At 32.8% G+C, this 27,113-nt stretch overlaps 2 protein-coding genes across 3 annotated transcripts in view; one reads left to right on the forward strand and one right to left on the reverse strand.

Moving 5' to 3' along the window:
* The window catches only part of LOC127712719 (E3 ubiquitin-protein ligase TRIM37-like), a 45,457-nt gene extending 40,304 nt beyond the window's left edge, over positions 1-5,153 (reverse strand). For both annotated transcript variants that reach the window (XM_052219320.1, XM_052219319.1), the window contains exons 1-2: positions 4,992-5,153; positions 2,755-2,856 (exon numbers count right to left, since the gene is read on the reverse strand). In XM_052219320.1, the coding sequence (XP_052075280.1) occupies positions 2,755-2,856; positions 4,992-5,039 (150 nt within the window). In that variant the 5' untranslated portion in view covers positions 5,040-5,153. The remainder of the gene's footprint in view (positions 1-2,754; positions 2,857-4,991) is intronic.
* A 5,202-nt stretch (positions 5,154-10,355) lies between these two features.
* The window catches only part of LOC127712729 (TRPL translocation defect protein 14-like), a 28,147-nt gene continuing 11,389 nt past the window's right edge, over positions 10,356-27,113 (forward strand). The window contains exons 1-7 of the mRNA XM_052219338.1: positions 10,356-10,500; positions 17,146-17,213; positions 19,345-19,382; positions 20,240-20,277; positions 21,103-21,231; positions 24,943-25,142; positions 25,684-25,761. Coding sequence (XP_052075298.1) covers positions 10,362-10,500; positions 17,146-17,213; positions 19,345-19,382; positions 20,240-20,277; positions 21,103-21,231; positions 24,943-25,142; positions 25,684-25,761 — 690 coding nt within the window. The 5' untranslated portion in view covers positions 10,356-10,361. The remainder of the gene's footprint in view (positions 10,501-17,145; positions 17,214-19,344; positions 19,383-20,239; positions 20,278-21,102; positions 21,232-24,942; positions 25,143-25,683; positions 25,762-27,113) is intronic.

Consider the following 27,113-nt stretch of genomic DNA (forward strand, 5'->3'; position numbering starts at 1 on the left):
TGGCCCCTTTTTGGCCCCTAATTCCTTAACTGTTGGTACCATAACCCCCAAAATCAATCCCAACCTTCCTTTCTTGGTATTGAACCTTATGGTAAAATTTCATGGAGATCCATTCACTTAAACTAAAGTTAGAATGCGAAAACCAATGTGTCTTCGGACGACGACGACGACGCCAACGTCATACCAATATACGACCAAAACATTTTTAATTTTTGCGGTCGTATAAAAAGGTCCGCAATAAGTGGTGCACAGTTAGTCCCCATTGGAATTCCGATAACCTGACGATATACGGAATCTCCAAAGCGAACAAAAATGTTATCTAGTAAAAATTCAAGGGCATATATAGTATCAAAGCATGTCCAATTGACATAGTTTTTTTGTTTATTGCTACTAAAAAATGACCTAAAAGAGTTTGAACATATATATTCACATTCTGACTTTTTAAATGCCCATTTAATTAGGTGTGTGAATTTTTTCTTAATGAGAATGTGAGGCAATGTGGTATATAGGGTAGAAAAATCAAAACTTTGAACAGATTCAAAATCACCAATATATGCATGCAATTTATCAAGTACTTCCAATGAGTTCTTGACACTCCAAAAGTAATTAATTCCACTATTTTCGAAGGCCTTATTTGAACAATTTATTATCAGGTTTTCGATTGTACCAAGTGTACTGGTAAGAAGAATAGACAATTTAGTAGTGGAACAATGGCTTGAAGACGAAATGAATCTATATTTGTAAGGTGTTTTGTGTAGCTTCGGAAGCCAATACATAGTTGGGACTTTCATTGTATTTGGTTCTGCTTGTAAAGCGGTAGCTAAAAGTTTATGTTTGTTACAGATGTCGTTTTCTGAAAATGGAGTCAGTTGGAATGTTGGTGAATTGGTGATTTCTTTTTTCAGAACCTCAATGTAAAATTTACGTCAAACAATAATAATATTATTAGCAGCTTTATCGGCCGGGACAAAAACAAATTCCTTGGCTAGTTCTTTTAGTTTATGTTTGATACGAGAAATAGGTTTATTGTGGTTATTGTTAAGAGTAAAATGTTCTTTAAAATGTTGAATACGTATATCAACTATGTTCATTACTGATTCAAAAAAAGAGTCCAAAGATTTTTTGTCAGCTTTTTCCCGTTTTATCCATTTCAAACAGTAAGTATGGAGTGAGTCGTGGATGATATTACGACACTCATTCCAATTAATAATTGACGGGGGACGATATTTAGGTCCTTTACTGAGGAATGATTTTAACTCTCGGTCTTGAACGATGTTAAGATCTCCTGTTATAACATGGGAAATGGGTCCATAAATGTATTCGGAATTACTGCAATTACATGAAGTAGGTGTATTTTCACTGATATTAACATCTTTACACAATTGGCTATAATTAAACACAAATTTCCGGGTAGATTTCTTGTAAATATAACAAATAAGAGGGAGCTCAGTATTATCAAAATATCCCGAAATTTGTTCTTTAACAGAATGGTCGTTAAAAATACCGGCAATATTTACAAAATCAAAACCTTTATTGACATACTTTATTTTAATAAACTGTTTTTTATGATCTTCAGGGCGATCAATTTTGGGAAACAGTTTAGAATAACAATATGCCATTATAATTTGAACGATTTCATACTTAGGACTGCTATATGAAATTGTGTTGCAATCCTCTAAAATTTTATTTAACTTATTAACCGGTAATGAACAGAGCTTTGTTAACAGATAATGTCTGCCGTTGTTTTTTGAAATAGAAATTAGGTCCGAAATATTGGTATGATTGGTCCGAAATTTTCTTTGATTGCGATTTTTTCTACGACCATGAGAACGGTTTTTACGAACAGTTTTAGAAACTATATCCAAAATGTTAACAGAATCGGTTCTTGATATATTACCAATTCCCATGATATTATCATTAAGACCGAGAGGGTAGACTGTCTGTAATTTTTTAATCCAATTTAATTCAATTATTTTCCGCGATCGTACAAACTTTGAATGAGATTCACCAGGCTGCTTATTTACTACTTCTAAAGGTTGAACTGCTAAATATTTAATAGGATGATTTCTTATCAATAAAAGTAATAATGGCTTGCCAAATATTCAACATGTTGAATGTGGGCGGTTCATGGAAAAATTGCAATAAATGGTGTAACTTCTGAAACTATTTAACAACATATTTCAGAGAACTGCAAAGTGAACGAAGTTTTGCCTCAGAAATGTTTTTGGTTGGCAGCAGTAACTGTTCATGACAGATTAAAACTATACATAGCCTTGTTGATCCTACACAATTCAAAAGCACTTTCCCTGATACATGAAAAACAGCAGAGCAATTCATCCTCATACTCTGGAAAAACAACAGAGTTACTTACCCTGATACATGAAAAACAACAGAGCAATACATCCCCATATTCTGGAAATACAACAGTTACTTACCCTGATACACGAAAAACAGCAGAGCAATTCATCCTCATACTCTGGAAAAAAAAGAGTTACTTACCCTGATACATGAAAAACAACAGAGCAATACATCCCCATATTCTGGAAATAGTTACTTACCCTGATACATGAAAAACAGCAGAGCAATTCATCCCCATACTCTGGAAAAACAACAGTTACTTACCCTGATACATGAAAAACAGCAGAGCAATTCATCCTCATACTCTGGAAAAACAACAGAGTTACTTACCCTGATACATGAAAAAAGGCAGAGCAATTCATCCTCATACTCTGGAAAAACAACAGAGTTACTTACCCTGATACATGAAAAACAGCAGAGTTTTGAACAGTGTGGACACAGCCTAGCATCTCTCAATTTTTCCATACAAATAAAACATCTAAACACCTCCGCCAAACTCTACAACAGAAAATTACACACAATACATTTAAATTATTTAGGTATGTGATTTTTGTGTTTGTTTTATAGACACATGATAGACAAATGGTTACTCAGTTATTATTAACGCCAGATAATCAGTTTGTACTTTTTTTTATTCTGTGTTTGTTTGGGCACTGCATTACTTCATAAATTGTTTTTTTCATGCGAACACAATGAAGAAATAGGACCCATTTGTCTATTTAAAATATCGTAAATTGTTAGCAAAGAACATTTATTCGAGATATAATCTTGTCCAAAAGTTCACTTTAAACAAAGGTCAACAAAATGTGTCAAACTTAACAAACTGCATTCCAGTACTGATCCTGATTTCTTGTGCCAGTGTATATATATTGTTGACAGGTTTGTTTTATGATTGTATATGATTTATGGTAATTTTAAGTACATGTATCAGCATTCAGTTTTATTCTTATTTAAAAAACACTGTTTAACAATTAACTTCTTATCTACTTGGCACAGGTACCTTTACAGTTCACTACTACACACTGCTGATTAGTTAGCTACTGCAGCTGAATTGTAGGTTAACTACCAGAGAAAATTTGCAGTGAGAGAATTTTTCACAAATTGTTAAGGATGTGTTATGAGTACTCTAATTAAATGCTTAATTAATCAGTATTTATTGTATATTTATTGAAAAATGAAACAAATACCAAATCAATTTCAACAAGGAATTATTTGAATCTGGAATAATTTTGAATTCTGGAAAATTGATTAGAAATGTATGATGAAAACTAACCCAACTAAATAGGGTTAGCCATGCGCGCATGGCTAAGGTTAATTTTACTTTCACTATCATTTCAGTATGAACTAACTAACCCCCCTTAGCCATGTGCGCATGGCTAACCCTTTTTAGTTGGGTTAGTTTTCATCATAAATTTCTCATCAATTTTCCAGAATTCAAAATTATTCCAGATTCAAATAATTCCTTGTTTTTCTTTCTTTTCCTTATCAAGCTTGAAACATGTTGTAAACGGACGTAAAAAGTTTTCTAATTATTTGTCCATGTTTGGCTTCTTCATCCTCGGAAGACTCGCAATCTTGTTCCGAAAAACTAAACTATCCCTTCCTATACTTCCAATTTTGCTTTCTAATTGCATAAATCCTTCAAATTCTTCACTTTCGCTATCCATTTGAACAAAGCCCATTCATCCAACATTGTTTTAATCACATTCCGAACACGTGGAAAATTCATCATAATTAAATGTAAACACACACTTTTTATAGAAAAGGAATGTACATAATAATGATAATAATAATAAAATAATAAAATTCTTTATTTAACGAAGGTAACACATTTAACAATGACATGCTAATCTTCCATGAGGCCTTTAAAAACTATTAATACAAATAGAAAAGACAAAAATACGAGTTGAAAGATTTTGCATTTGTAAAACCGAATTTCATTGGTTCATTTCGGGATTCCCCAACAATTTTGTCCATTCTCAAGGGTTTTAACAGTGGTATATTTTACAGAAATATCCGTCACCGGGACTGCGCAAGTGTATGTTTACAGCGGATCTATCAGTCACTGCGAATACACGCTTGATTATGCAAGCGGATTTATCAGTCATTGCGGACAGAACGATAATGAAAATCGCGTATATATCCGTCAGTGGTAGATAAAGAGTTAAAACAACAATACATTAAATGTTTGACTGAGACTTGAGGCGATTCAATGATCTATCTAATTCTCAAACGGACTAAACAGCTAAAGGGGTGTAATTCACTAATAAAAAACAACTCGAGATAGATGTATTCATTTGAGCAAATTGGGATACAGCAGTGAGGGAATAGACTCCTTCACGGTTAATGCAGCCATACTGAATAGGGGCAATTTTTTTTGGGATAGAGGTGGAAATAGTATGAAAGAACAGGAAATCCTATGCAACTGTTCTGTTTCAATGATGTTTTCCCGTATTTTTCAAACCATTTGCACCTCCGTTATGAAAATCTGCCCTCTATTCAATATGGCTACAATAGCCGTGCAAGGGACTGATGACAACTACTACATAATTGGGATGAATTTGAGTATTGCAGATTCTGTATAATTTGACTGAGGAGAGACAACAAAATGAAAATAATTAAGTTCTATGTACTTCAACGGTGTCGCCGTCATTTCGTCCCGTTCTTCCTCCACTTGCCATCGCTGGCGGCTGTCTCTGATCACTCAAAAATCTTATATGCGTTTAATCAGACCATTTTTTATCAAAAAGGTTTGTGCCAAAATATTTGTTTTTCCTCTCAACAGGTGTTCAGCAGCAAAGTTGTGTCAATCAGGTGGTTGGGAATAAAAGTCTTGAAATATTTCATTTGATAAGACAAATATTTTTTTTGTAATATAATAGCAATGTTTCACTTTTTATAACTTAAAATATTGTTTTAATTAAATTTTCAAGTTTTTTCCTGCAGGTTCGGACAGAAAGTTATTTTACGAACTTGTTCTTACAAAACGAAATAATTGCTATTTAGTCGAACACACCTTTTAAAATTATCATAGTATGACGCGAACATTTTACGCTTCAAACCAGAGACTTATGGTCGATTTTATATATTTTTTGTAATTCTTGATTTTCATTATCATTATGATTCGTTGTCGATCTTAATCATTCAAAGTTAAGTTACATTTATTTTACAATGATTAACGTAGAGGAGGTAACGAGGTGTCTCAACGTACAAATTTTGGTACAGACGTCCAGCTGGTGTTTAACCCCCCCCCCCCCCCCTGCTCCAGTAGATTTTTCGAGAAATTTTGGAGAGATACAATTAAATCTCTTAACTATTTGTCACCATTTTGTTGTCACTTATTATTCAAATCTATCTGGTCTAAGGCTGGGACTACACAGTGATTTAGTTTGTGCATTAGTTCTGAGGAAACTGATTGAAACTGCCTGTTGAGATCATCGGATTTCTGTTTTGTGTCTCATGGTTATAAGTTTTCCATTCTGCTTCAGTGATGTTATTCCATCGTAGTCAATAATTTTTTTAAACTTTAAATGTAAGACCAACATTTTTTTCATGTTGGAAAGTTGTTTTCATCAGGTTTTGGTCTGACAATATTTTCAATGTACAGCCAGCATGATGTCTGAGTTTTTGTACCTGATGTTTAATTTACTTCTATTTGTTTCTCGTGTTGTCACTTCCACATTTTTTCATCATTTTATAAAGTCTGTCTCGTTTTCATTTTTTTCTTGTTTCAGCTGTAACCCATGGTCTTTTATTTTTTGAAGTGAGTTTTTTGTGTGGAATATGCTCACTGACTAATCGTTAAGTTTTGCATTGAATTCTAGCCAAAGTTCATCAACAGTATGTGTATTAACCTTTTCCTATATAGTATGTTGTATATAGATACAAGAAGATGTGGTATGAGTGCCAATGAGACAACTCTCCATCCAAGTCATAATTTGTAAAAGTAAACCATTATAGGTCAAAGTACGGCCTTCAACACAGAGCCTTGTCTCACACCGAACCGCAAGCTATAAAGGGCCCCAAAAATTACTAGTGTAAAACCATTCAAACAGGAAAACCAACGGTCTAATCTACATATAAAAAATGAGAAACACTTATGAACCACATCAACAAACGACAACCACTAAACAACAGGTTGTTTACTTTTTTTTATTGTGTCACAGTTTACCATGTTGTAAATCGGCACATTCCTTAGTGTCTGCTTTAGCTATAGATTGTGTAATTTTGAATTCCATAAAGACTATGTCATGTCATGATCTGAGATTACCGGCATGATTTCGATTCGTGGAACATGGTTTGGTAAATTTGTAATCATGAGTTCTAATAAATTGTCCTTCCTTGTTTAATGTTCAATTAAATGCAAACCAAGCCGGTATTCTCCAATGTATTTCCAAAATCATAATGTATATTTTGGTGGGTAGATTTATCATTTAGATTTTGATATTTTGTTTTTCCAGTTAGATGTTAACCACATGGGATCATTCATATCATTTGAAAAAAAATATAAGTACATGGTTTTTACAGACATTTTACAGAAAATTAACATGTATAACCGACTAGCATATACATTTCTACCCATGGTTATATTGTCTCGATGAAATTGCCTCCCATTGATATATTTGACACGAATTCCTAAAAAGTGAAAAAAAATTGTGGGATAGAAAGAAAACTAAACGATATAATTTAAGATAAAATATACTAAAATAGTTCTTTTAATGTGCTTTCAGTAAATAAAAATAAAATTGTGGTCATGGGACTCGCTTTCTTGCTCGTGATGCTACAAAACAAAACAGGTAAATTCACAACATATTCCTTTATCTTACTTTATCTCCTTATATTGCAAAGTTTATCAAAACTGAATCAAATAAAAACATTCTGTATTTGAAAAAAACGTTGTACAACATATTTTAAAACACAAATTTCCTCCATTGACATGAAAAGTTGTACAAATGAGTTACATTCCTCTCTTACAATTTGCACATTTCATTAAAGATCTTGGCATTTTTTGATTGAGTTAGGCCATTTCAATTGATATTTTATAGTGTGTTTTTCTATGTTGTGATGTTACGATATTGTTTCAGATAAGGGTGAAGGTTTGATACCATTAAAACGTTTAAACCCGATGCAATTGTTTGCACCTGTCCCAAGTCAGGAATCTGATGTTCAGTAGTTGTCGTTTGTTGATGTGGTTCATAAGTGTTTCTCGTTTCTCGTTTTTTATATAGATTAGACCGTTGGTTTTCCCGTTTGAAATGTTTTACACTAGTAATTTTTGGGGCCCTTTATAGCTTGCTGTTCGGTGTGAGCCAAGGCTCCGTGTTGAAGACCGTACTTTGACCTATAATGGTTTACATTTATAAATTTTGACTTGGATGGAGGGTTGTCTCATTGGCACTCATACCACATCTTCTTATATCTATGTTTTTTTCTGCTATATATTTTATAATCTTAGATGTCAAATCATGGAAATGAAAATGATCTTATGCCGTTTCATAAGCCTTCATATTTAATGTCATATAATTTTCATCAGTTTATATCTACAGAAGTTGAAAAAAGTAAAATAACAAAAATACCGAACTCCAAGTCCCTTATCAAATGGCAAAACCAAAAGCTCAAACACATCAAACGAATGGAAAACAACTGTCATATATTCCTGACTTAGTACAGGCATTTCCTTATGTAGAAAATGGTGGATTAAACCTGGTTTTATAGTTAGCTGAACATCTCTGTCAGAAAAATGATCGAACAAAGAAATGTCCTTTATAACAGCCGTAATTATACAGGTTAGTATTGCTGGACAGTGACATTGAACAATATTTCTATTTGTATGTCCCGTTATATCCAAATTAAAGCCAATTCTTTATTTATTGCTTAGATCTATATTTTCGGATTATTTAAAAGAGGTCCCGGCAGCACACACACAGCTCACTTATATATATTTTAAAGATTCAACTTACTTTGTAAAGTAAATAAATAGAGATATATGAGTATAGGTTAATTTAGACTTGAGTATAGGTTAATATATAATTCGTCTAAATAACAGCCCAACAATGTTAGATCTGTAAATTTGCGTTAGCTAATTTTTTTTGTTCTTTCCTGGCCGGGATTCGAACTCATGCTACTGAGATATCGTGGCACCAAATCGCCTTGCAATGTGCCCGACGCGCTAGACCACACGACCACCTAGGCTCTATAGTAATAAAGCTTTCGGTGGCCGGATGTTACCTTTTCTCGTCATTTTTAATCTAGCGTTGTAACACAGTACATGATATATAAGGCATGAAGGTTAATATATATATTTATATGTATAGATTATTACATGGCATTTTTCATATCAGACCCTTTATCGGCCCTAGGTCATGATATCAGCCCAAGAGCCGCAGGCTCGAGGGCTGATATCATGAACGAGGGCCGATAAAGGGTCTGATATGATAAATGACATGTAATTATCTTTTTATCATATACTTCAACAGAAGAAATACAGACAAGAACTATTAATTAAAATTTTGTCTTTCCATGAATTTTTAGATAATAATTTACAGACAACCAAATACAAATGTCTTAACTTTTATTGTTTTTATTGATATTACAAGCATTTTATTTATCTTGTCACAACAATTAACATGTTCTTAGTTTGAAATTTGCTCCTCAACTATTTTGTGGAAAGTCTTTAATCACTTGCGGTTTTCCGCACTGTGTTGTCGTTTTCGAACAAATTTCCGGAAATGCACGACGTTGCATGTGATAAACGTCACGGAAATTAACGGAAAGGCATGTGATAACATTCCGGAAGCAGTCAATAAAGGTTCCTTTATCAGCCCGCTGAGGAAATTCTTAGGAATCTGATAAATAAACCTAGTAATCCTTTCATAGCCTTTTAATATTTTTAAATGTTATTGAACTGTAAAATTTTAGTAATATTTTATACAAGTATATGATAAAATATATATATTAACCTTCATGCCTTATATATCATGTACTGTGTTACAACGATTAATCTAGCGTTGTAACACAGTACATGATATAAAAGGCATGAAGGTTAATATATATATTTATATAATATATATATTAACCTTCATGCCTTATATATCATGTACTGTGTTACAACGCTAGATTAAAACTGACGAGGAAAGGTAACATCTGGCCACCGAAAGCTTTATTACTGTAAAGCCTAGGTGGTCGTGTGGTCTAGCGCGTCGGGCACATTGCAATATATATATATATATATTTGATAAGTCATATAATTCGCCTTCTCTGAAAGTACAATACACAAAATAGTAAAGATTTAAAACTTCAGTGGAACTGAACTTGATCTGGATTGCATAACATGTCATGTACGCCCTTTGACACTAGGCATTGCACGTGTATCAATACGGCCACACATTGAGATCCCCACAATTTCCGATATGGATAATTAACTTAGCTGCATGATTCCACCGTAAATTGTGCCAGTGACGAATCATTATAAGACGTAGTTTTTGCCAGATTGTTATATCCTGCTGTAACTTAGCAATATTTGTGCTGCTTGACAATGATAAGATAAAATAGGATAATATTTATTTCAAACCTAGGACTAATTTAGTGTGATAATCCCAGAATTACCCCAAAACATTCTGCTTAACGGGATTTAAGACTCTATAACACATGTGGTATAGCCGGGAATAATATACTGTCAATATATTATGTCCCAGGTTATAGTAGTTCGACAGACCTGGGACTGTTAGTATAATAGTCTCAGCGGGTCGGTCGGCAGTTTAAAACTTTAAGAATATTTACAGTAAATAATTATAAAATTCAGATATATTTCATTGTCAATCATAGATAGGTCATCTATCTGTATTTAACGAATATCTTAAGTGATTTCTACACAGAGACATATATATGACTGATATTTTCTATGGGATCTTATTGGATTTTCGCAAACTCAAGAACAAGTGCCAACACTTAAATTCGTTTTGTCGGCATCGATCCGTAAAATTTAGTTACTCAAATTATTGTTGATGTTTCGGTATTGTCGTCTACTATCAAATGTGTGTCAACATCAATTACAGCTGACAAAGGGTTTTCAGGAGGCTGCAATAATGTCTCAAGACATTGGACATAATAAAAACAAAGTTTACAAAGTGGTGTTAACTGGAGGTATGTCACAGTGTCCTTATTGTTGTGTATCGTTGTAAAACATGATATTTATGTTATTCCTTCGCGCGCACGTGGTCTGAAATTATGCATGATAAACAGTCTAGCTAGGTAAACTTGCGGTGACATTCATTGATACACAAACTTGTTATTTAAATAAAAAATTGTCCATTAAAATAAGGATTTGTGTGATTGTTACTTTATGTTTTTGGTGCCTAAAGCCATATTGCCATTGGCATTTTGTTTATAAATTACTTGTTAACATTAATGATATTTTATATATATTTCGGAGAAGTTGGTTAAGGTAAGTATTATTTATAGTTCCATGAGAATTATCCAGAGACTGGCCATACTGGTCTATCATGTGCCTGACGGTCTGTCCAGCTCATTGCTCATAGGAACAATAAATTACATCATTAATCTTTGATGGACGCAAACAAGTGCAATCATCTCAAATTGAGTTAAAATCAAAGGTTCCATGCATATGAAACTAAATGTTGTGTAAAAGCCAGTACTGGTTACTATGACATATACATACAAACATAATGAGATCAAATAATTACAGTGGTGGATCCAGAACTTTTTATAAGGGGGGGGGGGGGGGCACTGACTGCCATAAGAGGGGGTCCGCTACAGTCATGCTTCAGTGATTCCCTATATAATCAACCAATTTTTTCCCACAAAAGGGTCCCCCCCCCCCCTTGGATCCGCCTATGAATTGTCCTGAAAGTCAATAATGTATATGATTTTGGGCTTTAATACTTATTTTGACGAAATTGAACTGAACTCATTGCTAACTTAAAAAATGATTATTGATATTTTGTGATTGTAAACCTATCTGCTGCCAATAAAAACACACATTTTTACTTTTAATTATTTCTGCTAATTACTACCAAAATCATAGTTACACAATGTAATTTCCTTTAAGTGGTGTGTAAACGGTTTAATAATACATTAAATATGTAAAAAGGATAATTAAACATTGGACAGTACATTACTGACAACATCAACTACCAAAATTCCTCACTCTAAAAAATAAGACATACAAACAATGATGACAGCTTGATCTGGTACAAAATATGATGGGGTTAAACCAGTTTTGTGTGTCCTAAAAGTAAAACCATTAAAAACCAGGTACCAGCCTTGTTCTATTACAATTCTTTGTTACACTTGTTAAAGATTATACATTGTATATATGTTGCATTTGTTTACTTAAAAGCTATAGATATCTCACCTTGGAACCTTATTTTCCAAAATAGAATAGTGAATCTTATTTAGCATTTAGTATATCATTCAAGGTTAAATTTGCAATCTTATCCGTTTGTGATATGATATGAACAGTTATGTAGGCCATTATTGAAAATACTATTTTTACATAAGCATGATCAGTGCTGTTGTCAGTTTGTATAAACAGCCAATTTCCTCTATGAACTAATAAATAATGGCTAGATTTCTGATTTCGGACCAAAAAAAGGGGGGGGGGGAGGTATCAAGGGGAAAATCATAAACTATAAGTTAAAAAAAAATGGCTGAACATCATCTCCCCATTTGAATTCTTGCATTGTGCTATTGTGTAGTACTATGTACCAACCATACTAGTCCAAATGTAAAATAATGAAAATACAATATACAATAGGGTCCGGATGGGGTTTACAGAATAGATGATAAAGACAAACAGATGCAGAACAATGGGCAAAATAAAATAAAGAATAGAGAAAAATAAGCCCCAAAAAAAGAAGCGAATATATATATATATATAATGGGGTTTTAAAATATAAAAAACAGAAAAATGGTCTTAAAAATTGAAGAAAAAAGAAACGAAGGACCCAACCATACCCTCACAATTTATACTTGTCCAAATGGGAGAAAAATGCTTAGAAAATTTCACTTGTACATCCCACATTTTCTTTTTGAATGATTTATTCAAGTGTTAAATTGTACATGTAAGCCAAAAACAGTACACATTTTTATTTAGGGGCCAGCTTAGGACCACCTCTGGGTGCGGGATTTTCTCGCTGCGTTGAGGACCCATTCAGGTGGCCTTCGGCTGTTATCTGTTCTTTGGCCGGGTTGTTGTCTCTCTGACATTTTCCCCATTTCCATTTTCAATTTTATTCTCTTGAAGAAAGCAAATCTTGATAAACTTGCGATTGGGCTACACTTGTAACTTGCTGTCATGTTGCATTTAGGATACACCAAGTCAGTAATTAATATATTGACTTTTGTAATCTGTTAAAAGTCCTGCCAGCTTGGTTTTATAAAAAGCAAATTTCTCATCAACAATTCTGAGAGAGAAATTTTTTGTTGAATTGTCAGTCCAAACTGTTCATACATTGTTTAAAAATAACTGCTTAATTTTGATTTTAGATTAATAATAATAAGTGTCATAGAAATCAAAACATCATAACATTAATTCAATACACATGATACATGTGTATACATTGTATATAGCTTTCGTTGGGAATAACACGGACATGTACAATGTACTTTTAATAATCACGCTAGTCTCAACAGTTTATTGTAAATGCTTTAATTTTATACACAAAATAAATAAATGTAAAAGAATCATGTCGGTTTAAATCTGCACTGGTGTTGTCCTTTTTTTCTAAAATTTAATAAACATCAGTAGGGAACCTGTTGCTGGACTATGGAATTCCTCGAAGTAATTACTTAGTTCTTCTATCATGTCTTTAAGTCAGTATTTGGATCTGTTATCATGGTTATATAGAAACCATCCTCTGTCATGTCTGTTGGAACCAAACAAAATTTTGCTGGACTTTTGCCAATGTCAGACTGGTTTGGGAATTTATAAATCTGTGTCTGTTCTAAACAATTATGAAATATTTATGGATAGAGGTTTATAGATTATTAAATATAATGAGAATATAAACAGGTACATTCTGTCAATAAATCTGTTTATATTTCCATGACCTAATCAATGCATGGTAATAATAATGATCAAAGAAAGCAATCTTAAGCTCTTGAAATCAATACACAAATTAATTTCCTTTCAGTCAATATACATGATATAGATTTCATTTTCCACATGCATGAAGCTGGAAATCTTAAAGTGGATGTAAAAAGTATGAATAAAAAAAGAGATGTGGGTATATATGCCTATGAGACAAGCTAAACACACAATATAACTGGAGAAGACAGCAAGAGGGCATATCTAGGGTCTCCAACAATAGGAAAATGTCTGATATAATTATCCTAAAAATACATGAAATATTTGCTGCTGGACTTTAAGCAAGTAATGATGATCAATATTTGCAATATGTCAAGCTCTAAATAATTTTTGATATATATATATATATATATATATATATATATATTGACAAGTTGTGAACAAATTTAACAGAGACTACCAAAGATCTGCTATCAACTTAGAATGTTTAAAGACTTATTAAAGACATGAACAAACGACCATTTTACCATGTGTTTACACCTCTGACCATAAATTGTGTCTCATTTCAGGGGCGGATCCAGCCATTTTTAAAAGGGGGGATTCCAACTCACTTACTCAGGATAAAGGGGGGTTTCCAACCATATGTCCCCATTCAAAAGCATTGTTTGTAAAAAAAAAGGAGGGTTTCAACCCCTGGATCCTCCACTGCATTATATAAGAAAATCATTGAGTACAACCAAGTTGGTACATACAATGACATTAAGCATACATGTGTTAAGTCTGACAGTTTTGAAATCCTTTTTTTTTTTTTTATTAAATCAATGAAAACAAGGAAGTAATTAGCACCTCTTCTTTCACCGTAAGTTGCCATGCACCAGAGTAAAAAGAATGAAAAGTATCATGAGGAGATTGAATCAGCAGATGTTCATACAAATTGTGAACCAAGAAAGGCAAAGGGTACCAAAGGGACATTCAAACTCACAAGTCGAAAAATAAACTGACAATGCCATTGGCCGAAAAAGACAAACAGACAATCAACAGTACCGGGGTACACAAAACACAACATAGAACACTAAAGACTGTGCACCACCAACCACACCAAAAACTGGGGGTGATTTCAAGTGCTCCGGAAGTGTAAGCAGATCCTGCTCCACATGTGGCACCTGTCCTGTTGCTCGTGTTAGTACAAACCCAGTTATAAGTCGTAATTCGGTAGGTCATTTTCGGGGAAAAGGGACTGGATTGTAGTTACGACAATTGGAACATTGTCATCTGTGAAATGGATATTCCATAACGGTCAACTTTAGTAATTGTTGGTAGCTTATTTTAATTAATCTGTTGATCAGATTGCACTATTGATTTACATCAGGAGGTGAAGTAATGTAGATTCCTCAGATTTTACCTAAGATCACCTATAAAGGCTCTCACTAAATTTAGATTTCTTTTAATAAACTTAATGAGATATTGATTTGGTTAATGTATTGTATATCTTAGACAATGTTATAAAAGCAATATCTTAATCATACATCAATACATTTGTACATGCAGTTTGATTATTTTTCAAATATTCTTAGTGGAGAAATCAGCATAGAAATGCACATTTTTCTGAGTACAGACAAACCTGTGTATCTAGATAAGTTTTAAGGCATAGCATCCCCTAGATATATAAAATTCAAATATATTTTATGTTTTAGAAAATTATGAACTCAACAGGGTTTTGCAGTGCACTTTTTTTTCATTCCTCCAGAAGGTGCCAAAATAAACTAAGTTGGGAAAGAGGTTTGAGAATTTCCCCACAGGTCATAATTGAAGTGAACTTGAAATTGATTGACATGGACAATAGATACCGGACAATAATCATGATAATTGGTCATTTAAACCGTGTACCTGAGTGGACCATATCAAGTGAAACTCAACTGTTTTAATTTTATCATCTTCTGCAGGAACTGCAAAATCCAGTTAAGTTTTAAATTTTCTAAAACATACAATGCATTTGAATTTTATTTATCTAGGGCATGCTATGCCTTAAAACTTTTCAAGATTCACAGGTTTGTCTGTACTCGGAGTAAATTTTGAGGTGAAAACACGGCCATTTAAGCCAAAGGGTTCATATGAACCTTAAAGAGTTTTGGCCCTTATTTGGTTTAACCATCACATTAACCAATATAGTAAAAAACTGGTTCACTGTAAGTTTGACAGCCTCTTGTTTTAGGTTTTATCAATATTCATGACCTATAAGTATTAAATATAAAAAGACATATATTTGTGAAGTTTAAGAAACTTCTTCATAATTTGATTGTCTCCCTTGAAATACAGTAGTTACTTATTTCTTCCAAAATTTCTCTAATGAGTAAATATAATACATATCTTGTTTTATAAATCAATAGAATAGTATATGTGCACTATTCTCTCCAGAATGCAATACTTTTAAAGCTGAATTCTAAAAAATTGCAAGTATTAATAAAGTTTCATCTTTTTGTCAATGTATCGTATGAATTAGTTCTAATTTACCAAAAAACATAAAATGTCTAGTGCGCTGAGATTCAGACACTTGGCTCTGCCAGGGGACCCTTTTGGGTAATATACAACACTCCCCCCACTTAAAAGTATTTGTGTAGAGCATGCTGTATTGCATACTTGCCTGAAAAAAAAACCCAATTAAGGAAAAAACATGTACATGATGATAATGAATAAACGTAGAGAAGCATCAGATGATTTAAAGAAACCCTAATTAACTGCTTGCCAAAAGAAGTTTAATGTTTATAATCAAACCTTGTAAACCAACGTTTTAACCTGCGTCATCAAAGGCTTGACTTGTCCCTCTGTCTGTCGAAAAAACTTGGGGTAGAAATCTTTCGTCAAAGTTTTCTTGCCACATATTGAAGGAAATGATGTATTGTAGGGTGTTAGTAATTGTAACATCTGCTGTGCTGCCACTTCCTGTTTGCTGATAGTTAAAAATCACTCATTGTGCAAGCAAATTTTTTGTCAATATTTTCTTGGCTTGTTTGGAAGGGAACGATCAGTTATGCAATATATGAATAAGAAGATGTGGTATGAGTGCCAATGAGACAACTCTCCATCCAAGTCACAATGTATAAAAAGTTAACAATTATAGGTCAAAGTACGGCCTTCATCATGGAGCCTTGGCTCACACCGAACAGCAAGCTATAAAGGGCCCAAAAATGACTAGTGTAAAACAATGCATACAGGAAAACCAACAATCTAATCTATATAAAAAACGAGAAACACCTATGAACCACACCAACAAACGACAACCACTGAACAACAGGCTCCTGACTTAGGACAGGTGCATAAAAATGCAGCGGGTTTAAACGTTTTAACAGGCACTAACCTTCACCCTAACCCGAGACAGTAGTGTAACATTACAGCATAAAAATACACACTTCAATCAATAACATGCAGCGACACAGGTCCAGACCTGGTATTTTATTCTTGTTTTGTTTTGTTTTCTTTTTATGTCCATTGTACTCTGGGGTCAAGCATACTGTACATATTATCCTATCTGTCATTTCTTTCTTCCATCCATCCACCAATAATTGAAAGCTACGAGAGACACAATTTTCACATTATTACAGAAAAAAACACCATACCAGTATTTATTGGCATTACTATTGATTTGAATTTTATTGGAAAGAAAGATATCCAAAGTTATTATCTTTGAATAAAATGAAGGTGCAACAAAAAATACAATTTTTGATTTTCTTTTATTTTTGTAGGTCCTTGTGGTGGCAAAACTACCGGCCAGGCCAGACTTAGTACATTCTTTGAAAGTTTAGGATGGAAGGTACGTTTATGCTTGTTTCTGAAAATGCATGAGATATAAGACACTGGCAAACAACACATATATTTTAATGTGAAATGCTAAAATATTCAGAGAAATTTTAGATAGAAGATAGGTTATTTTTTCATTATAAATTTGGAAGCAAATATAAAGTTTTTATAATAAAAAAAATATTTAGAAAGACAGACTTGATAAAAAAGGGAGAAAAAACCGGAACTTTGAGTAAAAAAAGCTATGGCTAAAAGAAAAACAGTCCACAAAACAGAAAACTAAAGTCTTTTAAATTACAAATAAGTGTCTTGAATATGTTTCATAACCTCAAAATGTGAAGGAAAGAATTCAACTAATTTAATTTTGATAGTATATTCTATATTGATGGTTTTGATTTTAATGGATTTTTTTTTAAAATTTTCGATACAGTTTTATGTATTGCATTGATAATATATTATTTAAATCTTTGAATAATCATGCTTTTGAAATTGAAAAATGCTTATGGCAGAAAATTTGGGTGTATCAGTGCATTTTTTTGCTATTTTTTTACTGCTGTATCCCGTTATTTCTTGGATGGCCAGCTCAATGCTTCCCCTTTCAGGGATAAAAGTTTTAGTGGTAGCCAAGACAATATTTTTTGCTAGACAATTGTTAAAAGATCAAGCAATAATGTGAGAAAGATTAGAGGCTCCGCTCAAATTTTAGGGGTCAAGTGCTACTTTGCTCCATCAAATTTCCATCACTGCCCTTTCCCTTTGAAAATCCTGGAGCTTCCTCTGGTATCAGACTGCTTTGGAATTAGTTCATCTGGAACCAATATGAAATTGCAAAGAAAAAGATTGAAAACACCTCAAATCAGAATAAATTTGATTCAGAAACTGTCTTGTTTGGAGCGTCGGTATCTCATTTTATTTGTTTAACCCTGTCTAGTTGTTTCACCTCACGTTTAATAAAGGTAACGTATATCCTGAAATGTACATGTTTTGTCATTTGTCACATAAACTTTCATTCCATAATGAACTACACCATTTCAGAAATAACATATAATTATTACATATATAAAAATAACATGTCACCTCCCAGAAAATCTCGGTTTGTAGCCTTGTAGGTCATGTTATTAATATGTACTAGTTAAATAACTTCATTATCATAAAGTAGTTAATTTACTCACAGAATCATGTCAAAATACAATATTTCAGAATCACTTTTTTTTCAATTCAAAAGGGATTTTTGTCATTTATTTTAAGCATGTTAATTATTGCGTCATTTTGTTGGTTTTTGGTGAGTTTTGATATGTTTTAATAGATTTCAGCTACTTTTATTCATACCCAAAATAATTCCGGGCATGCCTGATACATGTAATAATCGTATGCAAATCTTCAATTTGTAATTTGTTCACCAATTCTCTTTGAATTTGTCAGGATATTTGGAAATCTACATATAAAAAATGTAAGGCCAAAAAAAATATATGTCTGTTTAGGGTTACCCATCCGTCCCTAATTTTATTTCCATTGTAAAGGGAAAGATTAACTGAACTTGTCTCAAAAGCGTAGTTAGACATCCCAGTGTTTACTATCGTGCTTATGATAGCCGTTTTAAGGAAACTGGCAACTAGTGTGATGAAAAAATCACTTTGCTGCCATTTTTTTTCCAATAAAAACCAAGGGAAATAATCCAATCATTAAAAATATGGGTTAATTTGGCCCATTGACAACTCAGACTATGGAAAAACAGTCCACATAACTCAAAATCATGTTGCAAAATATAAAATAAAAAAACAAAATGAAAATATCGACCTTAGTAACCTACCCTATTTTATTGGATGATGTAACCAATATATTTGTTTTTGGCCTTACTACCTTGGCTATGTGAAACTACAGATAGTGAACTAATCAATGAAATATAGAACCTAGGCCACCATTAATTTCTTCCTCTTTTCTTACAGTCTTTATTTTCTTGTTGAAAATAGACAATCTAATTAAAATTAGTTCTCCGCACTTGCTCCTCATTTTCGTTTGGTTGTTTATATGTCGTGCGACATATAAACAACCAAACGAAAATGAGGAGCAAGCGCGGAGAACTAATTTTAATTAGATTGGAAAATAGACTTCTTTGCTAACGTCAATATTTTGTTTGTCTACAGGTCTACAGAGCACCAGAAACAGCTTTGGTTCTAATGAGGTACTATAACAACTTATTCATTTTGAAATCCATTATATAATGTTGCTGGTTTAAACAAATTTTAATAGCAACGTAAAAGATGATTTATATTATGGTGTATGGTAATGTGCAGAAAATGATTTTACATTTAATTGAAAACTCATAAAAAATATTCTATTAATTTTATCATATTGGCAAAATCCAGCCAGATTAATCAAAACAATGTCAAAAGAAAAGCATGATTATTTATTTATTCCAAGTTTAAACTTATTACGGTAATAGTAAACATTGTAGAATAGGTCCTCGTCTGTCCATCTGTCAGGTAAAAGTCTTGGTTTTAGGTGTAGTTTAACATTGAAAGTTCTTGTACAGAATGCATGCTGAGATTTGTCGACAAATCTAATCTGTTAATGTCGGTCTCTCTAACTTTCATTCCACTTTGGAGTTGGATATTGAAACTTTACATGATTGCATGTTCACCACTACTAGAATGTGTGTAGCATATATATACAAGGAAGGAATCCCTACAGTGAAGGGCATGATCAAAAACTTAATTCAAAATAGTCACCCCTGTGCATATGTACAAAATGTTTTCCTCTCCCTATCTTTCAAACCCTTTGGACAAAGTTGGAGTTGGGTAATTAAACTTGACCTGATTATTGTCCACTTCTAGAATGTTGTGTCGGGTACAAGGAACAAAACTAACATAGAAATTCAAGGTCAGAAATTAAGTTCCTCTTCCCTTATAGCATTGCATAATGTAAACTGGAAGCCACTTAGATTTAACCTACAAAAAAATGTGAAATCAGGAATGAAAAAGTCATGCTTAAACTGATATGAGAAACATTGGTTTAATCATTGTAATGATTTTGTTTCAGTGGGGGTGTGAAGTTTACCAATCTGACCAAATTAGAAGGTAAGTAGAATTACTGTCATATACTTCAGTGTTCTGTTCTATCCATTGTTGACAGGATGAGGGTGTAATATCCATTTGATGGAAAATATATCATTTTTTAGCACAAATCATCTTAAAAAAAGTTTGCCTGGCTTCAAACAGCAGTACATGTATATCTTCCAATTTCAGCAATAACACCCCTTTCAAAAATCCTGGATCTTTTCTTTTCCTTGCAATAAAAACATGGAATAATTATAAAGAAAGAAGTATGGAAAATATGAACAGAAAAACATTCACAAATTGACCACGTTTTCAAATTTAAATTGTTTCTGATTTTGTCATGCTGAGGCATTTTGTAGCTTACTATACAGTATTGGTTGTACTCATTGTTGAAGGCTGTTCAGCAACCTATTGCTGTTTACACCCTCAATATTTCGTCTCTGGTGGATGGTTGTCTCTTTGACAATCACACCACATCTCCTTGTTTTATACATGTACATTTTGTACAACCTGCAAATATTGGATGCTACTATTAAGTTTTTATGCCCCTGCCCAAATGTACGTATGTCCCAAAATTGGTTTCCGTTCTCTTAACTTTAGTTTGCCTCAACCAAATGTTATGAAACTTGTACACAATACTTATTACTACAAAACACAGATCAAGTTTGAATTTGGGTGGCGTCACTTTTACCGTTCTTGAGTTATGCCCCTTATTATAATTTATATGCAAGCGGGGGCATCATCTGTGTCCCATGGACACATTCTCCATTTATTTTAAGAAAAATTTCTATGAAGATTTAATCTCCAATACGATTTACTAATATTAATCCATTTATTTATTCTTAGCTTACAAATTCCAAGAAAACTTAATCAGGACCATGAAACAGATAGAAGACACATATTTTGAACTAGCCGACACATGTCCACAGAATTGTTTGGTGATTTGTGATAGAGGGATAATGGATGCTTCTGCTTGTAAGTAAACATCAGGCGCATATTACAAGAACACTTGATAACTATTACGCATATATTTAACTGACTCGTACTTGACAGCAGGTCCATTTTGATGATTTTGAGTGGATTTCACAAAAACTTTGATCGCAAGTCATGAACAATTCAGTATACTTACGATCAATCTTAGTTGTAAGTTTTTTTGTGAAACCGATTCCTGTAACAGATGAACCGTTGGTCTCTAGAATAGTATTTTGATTATAGACGGGACTCTCCCCTAAAATGAACGTGTCAACAGTTATTATTAGTTATCAATTGCAGTGTATCACTGCGGATTCTTTATTATTCATTGTGTACTTATTTTCATGGATTTTGTAGGTTACGGATAATTTGAAACTTTACTGTTCAACAAAACACAAATTTGTGGATGGTGTCACTAATGAAACAGGACTTGCTAACCCTTCAAAAGCACCTGAGCTCACTCCTGGTGGTGTTTGTGCTGCTCAATCGTTAGTCTTTTTTGTAGTTTTTATACGACCGCAAAAAAATTTTGTGGTCGTATATTGGTATGACGTTGGCGTCGTCGTCGTCGTCCGAAGACACATTGGTTTTCGCACTCTAACTTTAGTTTAAGTGAATGGATCTTTTTGAAATTTGACCATAAGGTTAAATACCACAAAAGGAAGGTTGGGATTGATTTTAGGGGTTATGGTACCAACAGTTAAGGAATTAGGGGCCAAAAAGGGGCAAAAAATAAGCATTTTCTAGTTTCCAGACAATAACTGTGGAACGGTGTATGGACCTCTCTGAAATTATACTACAAGTTTCCATACCACAAAGGGATGGTTAGGATTTGCTTTGGGGGGTTATGGCTCAAACCGTTTAGGAATTAGGGGCAAAAAAGGGGGAAAAACAAGGTTGTCCTGGTTAATGGACAAATACTTTAGTACAAAACATAATTTAAAGCAGTGTAAGGGAGATAAATCAAATACATCATTGAAATTATCTCCCTTACACTTCTTTTAAATTATGTATAAAGTAATGGTTAATGAACAATAAAGATAATTTAAAACAGTGTAAGGGAGGTAATCCAAATACAACGTTTTGGTTACTTCCCTTGCACTGCTTTTAAATCATGTTTAAAGAAATGCATATTTATAAAGGAAGACCAGTAAAAATATCTGCAAATGTTGCATCTTTTTTTTTTACAAAAAAATCCATATGAAAGATTTGACACTATATTTTTAATTCTATTATATAATAGATTAAGTTAGCACTATGGTAAATTTAAATGGGTAATTATGGTTGCCAACTCCATTGGAAATTTGAATTGAGATTATGACCATATCTTGAGGGAAAGAATTTTTTGGGGGAAAAAAGGGGGGGGGGGGGATAAAAAGAAATTGTGGGGGGTCAATTTTTTCTCATTTCAGATTTCAGAAATTAAAAAGAATTATTCTTCAAATAATTTTTTTTTTTCAAATTTCAAATATTGAAAAATTTCAAGAAGTAATCTTTAATTGCACAGTATGGCGCATTAGATTTGTAAAATCTTTGATCACATTTATTTATTTGTTATGCCGAATCTAACAGTGTATTTAGATTTTTAATTTTGGGTCCAGTTTTCAAATTGGTCTACATCAAGGTCCAAAGGGTCCAAAATTAAACTTTGTTTGATTTTAGCAAAAATTGAATATATGAGGTTCTTTGATATGCTGAATCTAAACATGTATTTAGATTTTTGATTTTTGGCCCAGTTTTCAAGTTGGTCCAAATTGGGGTCTGAAATTAAACTTTGTTTGATTTCAACAAAAAATGTATATATGGGGTTCTTTGATATGCTGAATCTAACCATGTATTTAGAATTTTTTATTTGTGGACCCCGTTATCAAATTGGTTCATATTGAGGTCAAAAGGGTCCAAAATTAAACTTTGTTTGATTTCATCTAAAATTGAATTATTGGGGTTCTTTGATATTCCAAATCTAACCGTGTATTTAGATTTTTAATTTTGGGTCCTGTTTTTTAAATTGGTCTACATTAAGGTCCAAAGGGTCCAAAATTAAACTTAGTTTGATTTTAACAAAAATTGAATTCTTGGGGTTCTTTGATATGCTGAATCTAAACATGTGTTTAGATTTTTGATTATGGGCCCAGTTTTCAAGTTGGTCCAAGATAGGGTCCAGTATTTAAACTTTGTTTGATTTCAACAAAAATTGAATATATGGGGTTCTTTGATATGCTGAATCTGAACATGTATTTAGATTTTTGATTATGGGCCCAGTTTTCAAGTTGGTCCAAATTGGGGTCCAAAATGAAACTTTGTTTGATTTCAACAAAAATTGAAAATATGAGGTTCTTTGATATGCTGAATCTAACCATGTATTTAGATTTATTATTTGTGGGCCCCGCTATCAAATTGGTTCATATTGAGGTCAAAAGGGTCCAAAATTAAACTTTGTTTGATTTCATCAAAAATTGAATTATTGGGGTTCTTTGATATTCCAAATCTAACTGTGTATTTAGATTTTTAATTTTAAGTCCCGTTTTTTAAATTGGTCTACATTAAGGTCCAAAGGGTCCAAAATTAAACTTAGTTTGATTTTAGCTAAAATTGAATTCTTGGGGTTCTTTGATATGCTGAATCTAAACATGTGTTTAGATTTTTGATTATGGGCCCAGTTTTCAAGTTTGTCCAAGTTGGGGTCCAAAATTAAACTTTGTTTGATTTAACAAAAAATTGAATATATGGGGTTCTTTGATATGCTGAATCTAACCATGTATTTTGATTTTGGACATTGGACCATAATAGGTAAATTAAAAAAATTCAAGTTCTTAGACCACATTCTTTCTGTGTCAGAAACCTATGCTGTGTCAAATATTTAATAACAATCCAAATTCAGAGCTGTATCAAGCTTGAATGTTGTGTCCATACTTGCCCCAACTGTTCAGGGTTCGACCTCTGCGGTCGTATCAAGCTGCGCCCCAACGAAGCATTTTATTTTGATAGACTTTTGTTTGAATGGTCATCAGTTTTCTTCTGTCGGTGGTATTGTCGGTCTTACTGGAACTTATGGGTTTTTGACAGCCCCCTCTTTATTGTTTCCTTTTTTGTCTTGCCTTGACGGAGTCAAACATCTAGACTTAGATATGCTGTTTCCAGCAGCGGCATCAAAAATTTGTTGAAGTTTGTAATTATGATAAGTCAATCATATTTCGTTTGCTATTGTAATTGCATTGGCATATCATAATCTTATATCTCATAAATTATTTGACCCCTGTTCCTTTATTAATGGTTCATTGACTTTTAGTATTATACATAATATGTATGTTAAAGTATTGCTGTTTCAATCTGAACATTTGCAGTTTACTATCAAATTATATACAAGAAAGACATATCTCTGTGTCAACAGTTTGTTAATAAGTTTAAATTTAAGGTGGTACCAAACACCTTGACTAAAATTAATTTGGCTCGTTTAATTTTCATGAAATTTTAACAAAATATGTACTTTGACCCTTTGACAAAAATATAAAAATTTCAAAAAACTTGAACCACACACTTTATCGGAAAAGTTTCATTGGATATATAGCAGTTTGACAAACACTAATTTTGATCATTGAGAAGCTTAATATTTCCTTAACAATAGAACGTGATTAAAACGTTCAGCTGATTTTTACAGAGTTATCTCCCTGTAGTGTTATGTACCACCTTAATAATATTGTTTGATATTGTTAGATTTACCAACAAAAGACTGGGAGAAGATGAAAACTGATAATGGTTGGAATGAGATCCAGTTGAGAGATAACCGATACAATCAAGTCATCCACATGGTATCAGCAGCTAGAGGGGCGGAGGAGTTTTATACTGTAGCTGGTCATCAGACCCGGCATGAGAGTATAAACCAAGCAATAGAACTAGACCAAATCACAGCTGGGGTACGTTTATCATTGCTTGTTGTTTAATGGCTCTTTCGGCAGTTTTGGTAATATAGGAGGGTCTGGATAGGGTCTACAGTAGAGAGAATAACGGCCTTAAGTACAGAATATAGGTTTAAAACTATGAAGAACAAAGAAAAATAGGCAAAAAAAATACAAAATAGAGAATAATAGAATGTGTTTGAAATGTTTCATCATGATCATAATTGTGAAAATTGCTACAGGATAGGTTTGGCACAAATAAAACCTCCCATTTATTTTTTATTGTATTATTTCCATGCTGCATTTCTTACAATCATAAAAAAATTATTACAGATTTGATCTATTGTTCAACAATCATAATAATAATTGAATTTCCATTACAGGAAACTATTTTGTATTATGAAGTATACCAAATGACCCGATTTTTCAGGTAAACAATGACCTGTTCTTGTTTCTGGTTATTTAATATCAATGTCGTAAAACTTCATCTCAACTTGAAAAAAGAAAAGAAAACTGGTTTTAAATTTGTATTATTCAACAAAATTCTGCTGTATTTTAGGCATGGGTAGGACATCCGTATTATGATGTGATAGACAACACAACTGGATTTGAAGGCAAAGTAATGAGAATGATTTCTGTAAGTATTAAAATGTAAAGATATGAGGTTTTCTGGCCATGTTTTGACAGAGTTAAGACCTGTTATCAAAGCACTGTTCATTTGCTTTGGTGTTTTTCAAGTGTGTGTTTCCAGTTTTGTGAAGAAAAAAATTAACCATATCTTTTCCAGTTCATTCCCATGAGACATAATCACAAATACTGTGGATTCATCAAATATCCACAATAATACGACTTTTCCTTCATCCACGAAAATCAGTATCCACGATAATACGACTTTTCCTTCATCCACGAAAATCGGTATCCACTATAATAGATGAATCCACAGTATACAAAAGCGTAAACATTTCTTAAAAGGAAAAATTATACATAGATTAACTGTAAATTCAGAAATTATTGTGTGCATTTATTATTGCAGTTTTTTTAAGTCAGGACAAAAATGCAAGGTTAATCATTGCGATTTTAGGAATCTGTATGCAGATTTACGTGTCAGATATTAGAATGTGAGTTCTTATAATTGGGATACTCACCCAGTCGCATTATTTGCATTTAATAATAAAAACCTCACAATAATTTCTGAATTGACATTGATTGAAACGTGTACATCAAAATATTGTTTTTATATATCCTGTGCTTCATGATTGAAAAAGTGGGTATTGTACCATGGGGATAATGAAATAAAAACGAAAAAAGGTCAAAAGAAAAACAGAAAACCATTACCAAAAGAAAAACAAAGACAAAAACTTTCCTAACAATACTATACTGAGAACTTAAGATTGAGCAATGTGAACTCTATTTAAATCTTTGGATGAACGGAGTGGTTGTAGCAGGGTCAGCTGTCCTGCCTCACTACTAACACCAATGTTACTGCTGTTAAAATATAGAGATTAATCTTTTCAGGTCTATTTAAGCTTTTATCAGACTTGTGGTATGCTCATGTGAAAGACTGTACATTGTATGGTATAATGATTCACTTAGAGTCAGGCCACCCTTTACAAATTCTTTGTTTGATGTTGCCTACCTATGCCTTGTAGGGAGGGTAGGTAGGTAGGGATTCTTTTTTTTGTTTTTTTGCCAACAACATAAGTTACATGATTTAGACAAAAAAACTTTAAAAAAAAGTTTGAAGCGATTTGTGTCATAAAACTTTTCAGATAGGCTGCTTTTTAGGTGGGTAGGTAGGCAACATCAAATGATTTTAATTTTATTTTTGGCCTCAGCAAATGGTTAAATTCAATAGCATTTGTTTGTTTATTCAGTGTCTTTTGTTGTTGTTGATAACACATGATCGTCAAAAAGAGACAGAAGATACCCAACAGAGAATAAAAAAATTATAATAAGTCTGAGAGAGACAGACAAAATCATAGAAAAACA

The sequence above is a fragment of the Mytilus californianus genome, unplaced genomic scaffold, assembly GCF_021869535.1.
Source record: "Mytilus californianus isolate M0D057914Y unplaced genomic scaffold, xbMytCali1.0.p SCAF_8, whole genome shotgun sequence".
Taxonomy (NCBI): Eukaryota; Metazoa; Mollusca; class Bivalvia; order Mytilida; family Mytilidae; genus Mytilus; species Mytilus californianus.